Raw genomic sequence first — 8,572 nt, 5'->3', positions numbered from 1 at the left:
TAACGACGGCGGTGGCGCCCTTGCTTCTCCCCATTGGCACGTATAACTTGTCCCGCGGATCGATCCGGTGGAGACGGTGCCTAGTGCTGAGGTTGTTCAGTCGGCTCATATATATATGGAGGCAGATACCGCCTCACAAGGTCTGTACGTGTTTGAATCGGAGATGAACCTGTCTTAATCATGGGAACTAAGACTTTCGAAATCGTTCAATTTTTATTAGTTCCAAACAATCACAGGGGAGGGGGTAGTCAAAGAGACTTACCGGTAACTCCTCTTGGACCAGAAGCAATTCCCATCGATCATTCAAATCATAAGCACAAGGTGTTAAGTTGTTAGCAAGAACTCACGGAGCTCACAATGTTCCGTTCCATGACGAACCGGGTTTGCAGAACAACACCAGGTCACCTCCTATCCTAGCCAGTTTTCATAGAGTATACCAGATCACCCCCTATCCTAGCCAGTTTTCATAGAGTACATTGCACAACCATTCTGAGACCCACGCACTACATCGGCACACGGCAGTGCGCCGCGCAATCCACCCTTCAAACCTCCATCCGCACCCCATAAAGCCCAGCGTGCTGCCTTCCATCAGGGTTGTCACATTTCAGCTTCGGCATTCACTGCACATTCGGTGTTCAGATATGTGACGTTGTTTTGAACCCATGGTCCCTAAAGCAGCTCGGCATCATCCTGGTCACCATCGTCGTCGGCTTCGTTCTCGTCCTCGTCTTCGGGTGCATCCGGGTCTATTCCCTGCAAAGCAAAGGGGAACCAGAGCAATCAGCGGAGCCAGTCTAGAGGGAACCCAGAACATGACAGAAGTTCAGCAATGTTAGGGGGAGCTTCCGTTGTGACATGCACATACCTTCATTTGCTTCTCCAAGCGCTCCAATCCTTTCTTAGCGGCTTCATTGTACGGGTTTATCCTGCAAAAGAGAGTTCTTTTTTCTTTGAACTTGGAACAAGGATAAAATAGCAGGCATGCCAAGAAGAGATTTCTTTAGCAAAGCTTCTCGAACTGAATGAACTACACGGCAGCCTACTACCAAGGACGTTCATATCTCTGCCTGGGTCAAGATGCACTAATGGGAACTCAAATTGATAACTAAAGCACACGCATTTGTAAAGATGCAGTTCCATTTACAGCTCGGGTAGCTTTTGAGTAGCCGGCTTGCTGGGTCTGCCTTCCATGGCTAAAAGGGATGGAAACTAATGGAGTTGTTAGACATGGCAAAACATCTACATAAAATATCTATACGACAGAATTCACTGGGCTCAATTAACACTATTTAATTAAGATGCATTACTAAATTTAAAACTACGATAAAATCTTCTAAAAGGACAAAAGGAATAACCAAAAAATCCTAAACACATTTTGCACATACTAATCGGTCAGTTACTCACATTCAATCAAGCAAGTCTGGTGTCCTACAGTCCCAATAGACCCTTTTGGAGATAGCGGCCCATAGGTGACACGTAAAGACAATGGCTCTGGCAAGAGAAATGCCCAGGACTGTATACAGATATGATTGAGATGCAGGGCAAGTACATGATTTCAATATGAAGCCTTCCTACAATTTACCATAGCTGTTACACAGTTTCAACTCCAAGGGAAAGTGTACCTTAGTGCAGCTTGATAGTGGGAGAGTGCATCAGAGAGCAGATTTGTCGCCGCAAATACTTGAGCCAACTTGATATGTAGAGAATCATCTGCCCATTGCCTTAGATATCTTTCAAGCAACAAAACTGCTTCCTTATTCCGCCCTTCAGCAATATGCAAATCAGCCAGTGCCAATGCTGCTCCAAGAAATCCAGGTTCGAGACGAATGGCAGATTCGTAGAACTTTCTTGCCTGGAAATACGTATATGCGCAACAAAATTAATAGCTTGCTAAAGGGCGCAATTACAGGGGAAGGTATACAAAATAAGATCATAAGAGAAACAAAGGCTTTTGGTAGTTTACCTTCTCTCTTCCACTGGAACTTATAGCATGCACATCGCCAACTAACTTAAGGGCTTTCGCAGACTGATGCATAACTTTCATTGCTTCACGTGCAGTGAATAACGCATCTTTACATTTAGAAAGTGCTAGATAAGCACGCACCAAACCTGAGAATATACCTATATTAGGCTGCCTGCAGGATTTGAATAAGCAACCAGAAGTATCTATTTGTAACAACCTTGATAAGAGCGAAGATCAGCCCTTAGCTCCTGAGCTGCCCTGAAGTCTGTTACTGCCAGATCTGGCCGATTCGATGAAAGATGCAAATTGCCCTTAAAGAACAGTAAGCAAACATTAAGCCTGACATATGGATAAAGAAGAAAAACAAACATAGGATCCTAAAGCTATACACAAATTTTTTAAGGAAATACGTCAAGAGTCACAACAGGTTTGGTGTAAACCACCCGAATATGCTTATGTACTCCGCTGAAAAACATTTCCATAATATTGCAATGCAAGAGGACAGCGGTACAAAAATAAACTATGTTGTATGGACAATGCTTTGTGGTATTACCTTCATAATATAGCCAGTTATATGCCTATCATCAACTCGGAGGCTCTGTAAAATGTAAAACAGTGTAACAAACATTAAATGGAAGGGCAGCTTCCATAAACCATATCTATAAAAGGGAATTACCTTTTCAGCATATGTCAAAGCTTTTCTTTCATCTTTTCTTTCCCAAAATGCTGCCAGAGCAACACATGTTTCTGGTCTTGCAGGATCAATATGCAGCATATCATGTACCAACTTGTTTAGCCTAGTGTAGTCCGATTTAAATTTTAGGAGAATTGCATACTCATCCATATATGTCATAATGTTTGGATCAATTAACCGAGCCTGCAAAGCATGTACTATTTCAGATACATATATTTCGTTAGAAGAAATTCCAAGCCTATACTTGTCCATTTACCTTCTCAAAATTCATGATTGCTTCATCATTCTTGCCTATGATGGTTTCAACCTGGATATAAGAAGTGCAGAAATCAGGATCGCCAATTGCAGAAAGGTAATCAAATTCACAAACAAACAAAAAGTGTGATGATGAACTATGTACTTCACAGGTTCTTTGGATACAGAAGTAAACAGAAGCATCAAACTTACAAAAATCAAGAAATAAATGAACAAACGGACATGCTATAAGAGATACGACCTTGATGCTTCTATTTAATATACAACAATATATGCGGGACCACAACAATAGGAAACTTGAAGAAAAGAGGTAGACCTTTGCAATTTCCAGCAAGATGTGCACATTATTGGGGAATCGTTGCAATAGTTCCACGTATATATCAAGGCCACCTATAAAAAGTAAACAATAGTAAGCTTATTTATCATGATAAAGAGCATTCCAGTATCACGGCTAAATGTTGCAAAATTATATCTAAATTACGGAAGCTGAAGCTTTGAAGCGTTGACCAAGCTATGCTAAGCAGACAGTCTAGTACCAAATTAAGACACGGTATAGAACTGCATCCACATCGTCTTAAAAAAAACGGACTGGTGAGTGAACTGGTCAAACGACTGGTTCGCCCGTCCGGCTCAGCCGGTTCGAGAGCCACAAAAAACCGCCATATCTAATTAATATCTAAGCTAATTTCAAGAAAAGTTGACCTCAAATCATACTCCTATATATAGAATGTACTTCAGTAGTAGTATATCGCAAAAATAACATAGCCCAAGTGGTATTAGGCCTTGACAGAAAGTAGCTGACCCAGCGTGTCAGTCGGAGGTTCGATTCCTGCACAGCGCACCTTGTTTGTGTCACATTTTTCCAGTTTTTTGCTCCTGCGATCTTTGCCTCTTACAAACCAGACAGCACGCTGTTTTTTTCTGGTTTTTACCAGTCTGGTCCGGTGTTTTAAACAATGACTACATGGTGCTATATTATTTACATGGGACCATTTAAGATTTAACTACTACTGGCTAATATCCTTTGTAACCCTGTGATTCCTTGATCATTTCAAAAAAAAAAATACGAAGCACATCTTATGCGAGAATCCTCAAATGAAATTCTAAAAAGAAAACATTGCAATACCTTTATAATCATGTGAAGCAATGCAACACTGCGCCTCTACATACCTCTGTTAAGAAGACAATAAGTAAACTTTGTTGAGCAAATCAATGACAAGAACAAGATGTATGATCAAATATTTGCCTGAAAGAGAAATAAAGTTTGTAATGAACCAATAACATATCATGTCGCTCAGGACTGCAATAAGAAATGGACTGTAACTTCGGAAAAAATAATATGGAACCTTTGGTAAACTTTTAAATATCCAATTTAAAAGTACTGCTTGCCCTTGTGAGCCAGGGCGTGCCTGGATGGCTAGCACATGCTGAAACGTTCTCGCCCACCCGTGTTCGAGCCTCCGCACTCGCAATGGGTCATACACACCCATTTCCTCTTATCAAAAACAGCGCTGAGGGTTTCTTCCGCTTATGGCCAATCATTTTTTTAAAGTACTGTTTGACCTTGATCTCCAGGAACCAGATCATGGTGTATGCTTTTTTTCATTCAGTAATAATAGATCAGTTTGCATTAATGGTGGTACAGAAAACAGCACAAGCGCATGTTTCCTTTTGTTGTGCCAATGGTGGCATATGTTCAGAATCAAAAGAAGGCCAAAGTAGTGTTTCAATTTAGTAAGTCCTATAGCATTTATACCATGCTGCTTCAACTTTCAATCATCAATGTACTAAGGAAATCTATCATAAGAAAGCAAGTACCTATGTAGTTACTTAGGGTATACAATATAAAACGCCACATACAGTGCAACCTTAACAGCTGTCAAAATATATTAATTCCAATATATACCATCTTTACAATTGGTGCCATGCCTAAAATGGTTATGTTTCAAACATGTTATGATATCCCCTCCAAAAACATCAGCCTTCCAACATGTAACATCCTGCCTATCCGTAACAGACTAACAGGATTGCAGCACAGTTCACTTACATTCCACCAACGTTGTGCATCTACAAAATCACCTGGTGGCTTGCCTCCTCTATTTGGTGCCTACAGAGACACACAATAATCATTTCAAGTTTTCCGCTACATAAGTTTCAGCAGCTAATGAATGAAAATATGAGTACAACTTAAGGGTACACTAAGAAATTGCATGCTCATTTTCCTGCATAGTTCACATATGCAGGGCTCACTTCTCATACATTTATATCCATCGACAACTTGGAGCTTATATACAGAGAAGAAATGCAAAAAAAAGTGGATAAGTTTTGGTGGGATGATGGCCATGTAAGTATGTAACTATGTTTAATTGTAAAGGTAAATAGCGTATGCAGCTCAGAAATATCCTTCAGCAATCCATAAACAGGATACAACTAGTTGAACTAACAGACTACAAATGGGCATTTGTTGCAGTGTGCACCCTCCATATAAACATTTGAACACCTTTCTTGTATAAAATGTGGAGAAATAGCTCTTTGCTGTATAGTAAAGCAAACAATCACCTGTCAATTTTTGTAGCCAACTACAGTAACATGCAAAGAATCGCTAGTATCGGATTGCAAACATGATCCGCAACCAGGAAAGTTAGCATAATTGACATTAATCTGTTCTCACTAAAATTAGACTATATTCATTTTGAGAAACCATGCTTCCTTTCCAGATTATAAACTAAAGCAGACACTTACTTGAAGAAATAATAAAGAAAACTCCTTCGAAGAAAGCCCCATTTCAGCCAAAGCTGCAATAGCCTCAAATACATAAGGGCATTGCCTAGCAGAACATAAAGATGTAGAAAGTAACTTGTCAAAATACATCACCAAGGAGTAAAAATATGACAAGATATTCATAGAGGAGAAAAACTAGGTGGTTGCCATATTGAAGTGTAGAAAAATAATTGTTAGGATAGAACAGAAAAAATCAATATCAATTTATGACTATGAACTTGTCTGCCTGATTAATAATAAAACTAGCATAGGACAATGACACTTTAAAGTAACACGTTGACCACAAATATTTAAATAATATGTTTCTAAAACAAAGATAAATATATTTCATGACAAATCTAGTGACATCAATTCGCTATTGTCCATGTTGATAATTGTTGCATAATGATGGTCAAAGCTAAAAAATAAATGACCCACTGAAACTCTAAAACTGCTTATATTATAAAGACTATCTAGTTGTAGAATCCATGATCATACAAGAAAATCCTTTGGTATGTTGTACCTCAAACACTCTTTGTAACATATGGCCGAAGCACGGTTATTTCTGGATATCCTGTACAGCTTGCCTAACATCAGATTCATTTTTAGACTTCTCACTTTAGAAGGAATCCCTTCCATCTGCAGAAAAAAAAAGCAGAACAAACCATACATCATTTGTCTTTGTCACTGCCAGAAGAAGCAAACACATCTGCATTCATACTGTCCTACATATAGTATTTTAAAGGATCCATGTTTCCGGATATCGACCAACATTTAAGGGGGTAAAAAAAAGGTTTGCTAAATTTAAGAAGTAATAGCTGCGAGAAAGAAAAACAGAAACCTCTTGTAGTGCTTCACGATACTCATGTAGAGCAGAATGACAAAGAGCTATTTTAGACTTCACCTACGACAGTAGAGCAGAAATTGGGTTGAGTTATTTGGTGGAGGTAAAGGTTTATATAATAATAAAATAGCAAAGCAAGAAACATCAGAATGGCCTGTTGAGCTGCTCACACCTCATTTTCATTGAAGGGCGTTGCGTTTGAAGAATTTGGAGAAGGTGAGCGGCCTGTAGTGGAAACTGAGATTCTGGTGGAACTTGTTGCTTGTTTAGGGATACTTTTGCTACACTGCATAGCTTGCTTGTAGGCACCCTGTAATGATCGAAAAAGGGGGAATAAGAAACTAAGATTTTCAACAGGAAGCACTTCATTGCCATTGCCATTGCATATGCTCAGTCTAAACTTCACAAATGCATGCTAACAAATTTCTAATCGACAGTGGTTTCTCTGAAATATTACCAGCGCCCTCCGAAATTCCTTCTCCCCGTACAACGCATCACCGTGCAGGACCTGCAGCACAGCAGGGCAACATTTCAGCCACAAGATGTGCGCCATTTAGGCAAGCGGGAAATGGGCTTTCGGCCGTGCCCGCGTTTTGCAGGAGCGGGACCGAACTAGCATCAACTTCCCACTACCGAGCTACACAAGGCACTTACCAAGCTTTCCGCCTTCGTGGATAGGCTGGCCTCATTGCTTGCGCCGCCTGAAGAAACGAGAAAGCAGCCCTGCAAGACACGCAGTAGTAGTATTACCCACCCAGAAAACCTCTGTACAGAAGGAACATCTAGCGAGCAATAGTTAAGGCCCCCCCCATTTCTGCTTTTGCTGCTCAGCTAAGGCCCCCCTTCTGGGAACGCGAGATTTTCCTTCAAATCCTAACCCAGCGAGGCAGCCCGCTCCGTCGCTCAACCACCCAGTCACCGACGAGCAGTCCGCGCGGACGCGCCACGGGAAACGGAGCCGCTACTGATCCGTGGGCAAAACCCTAGCGATTTGGAGTGGGGAGGGGAAGGTGCAGGGGTTACGCACGAGGGTCTGGGCGGAGTCGAAGAGGCCGGCGTCGAGGAGGGCCGCCATCGAGTCCCGCGCCGCCTCCATCTCCGGCGGCCCGATCCCTCTCCGCGAGGGTTTGTCCTGTCGAGGGAATTTTGAATTGGGATTTTGCCCCGAGGGACGGAAGTGGCCACTGCTTTCCCTCTCTGCTCACCGGAGTGACGGCGACAGAGAGAGAATAAGGGAGTTTTGGGATGGGCTCTACGAGGGCCGATGCGGCCCACATTAGGCCAGCTTATAGAAATTTAATTTAATCCTGGTATAATCGCTTCGGTCGATTAGTACCACACCGCTAACCGACTATCGTTGACACGGGCTTATATGTCTACCGATCGTCCGATGCATCGGCCGGGCGTGGTGGTTCACGCCTATGACTCCAGCTTCGGAGGGCCAGAGTTGGCATCTTGGGGATGCGGTCGGGGGTTCGTATGGGCACACAACAAGCAAAACTTGTACTCCCTCCGGTTCATAGTAATTGACTCTAATATGGATGTATCTAGACACATTTTAGTTCTAGATACATCTATATTGGAGTCAATTAATATGAATCGGAGGGAGTAGGAAAATCACGCCTGTCGGGTAAACAATTGTCTGAATGGACGTTGTTGTGCATTGTGGGGTACTCTCCCGCGGCCGTAACCCCAGTTGTACACGCGCAATAGCCTCTCGTTTGAAAAAATTGGTGTGTCGTTGCGAAACCGGTTGCGCTTGACTCTCGCTCTTTGACCCCCCATATGCCAACTCTTTTGTTTCTTCTATTTTGAGCATTTCTATGTTCATGTAGGCTCACAAAAAATAATTTTAGATGCTTAAATTAGTACACTTAAAAAAAACGACAAACTATTTTTTAACTTACCAACTCTTTTGCTTAAATTCTCTCCTTTTTTCGTGAACCCTACAAATTATCGGTTTTTCGTGAAACTTGGCGAACGCACATATATTGTGTAGATGTACATGTAAAAAAAATTATCAAAATTTTTCGACATTTCAAGATATGTTTTATTT

The 8,572-nt window shown here is 41.5% G+C and overlaps 1 protein-coding gene across 1 annotated transcript; it reads right to left on the bottom strand.

Moving 5' to 3' along the window:
* Positions 1–277: 277 nt before the first annotated feature.
* On the bottom strand, positions 278–7,714 carry LOC124691570 (anaphase-promoting complex subunit 7-like). Its single transcript, XM_047224855.1, has 18 exons — positions 7,544–7,714; positions 7,171–7,239; positions 6,974–7,024; positions 6,689–6,826; positions 6,514–6,576; positions 6,196–6,311; positions 5,655–5,739; positions 4,960–5,019; positions 4,039–4,084; positions 3,229–3,302; positions 2,914–2,964; positions 2,640–2,840; positions 2,517–2,561; positions 2,181–2,274; positions 1,964–2,109; positions 1,623–1,852; positions 866–926; positions 278–753 (listed from the first exon to the last, which is right to left on the bottom strand). The coding sequence occupies exons 1-18, from the start codon at positions 7,610–7,612 to the stop codon at positions 670–672; spliced, it is 1,683 nt and encodes a 560-aa protein (XP_047080811.1). The 5' UTR covers positions 7,613–7,714; the 3' UTR covers positions 278–669.
* Between the last annotated feature and the right edge of the window lie 858 nt (positions 7,715–8,572).

The sequence above is a fragment of the Lolium rigidum genome, chromosome 2, assembly GCF_022539505.1.
Source record: "Lolium rigidum isolate FL_2022 chromosome 2, APGP_CSIRO_Lrig_0.1, whole genome shotgun sequence".
In the NCBI taxonomy this organism is placed as follows: Eukaryota; Viridiplantae; Streptophyta; class Magnoliopsida; order Poales; family Poaceae; genus Lolium; species Lolium rigidum.
The sequence above is the reverse complement of the archived record's forward strand: the minus strand, read 5'-3'. Positions and strand labels throughout refer to the sequence as shown.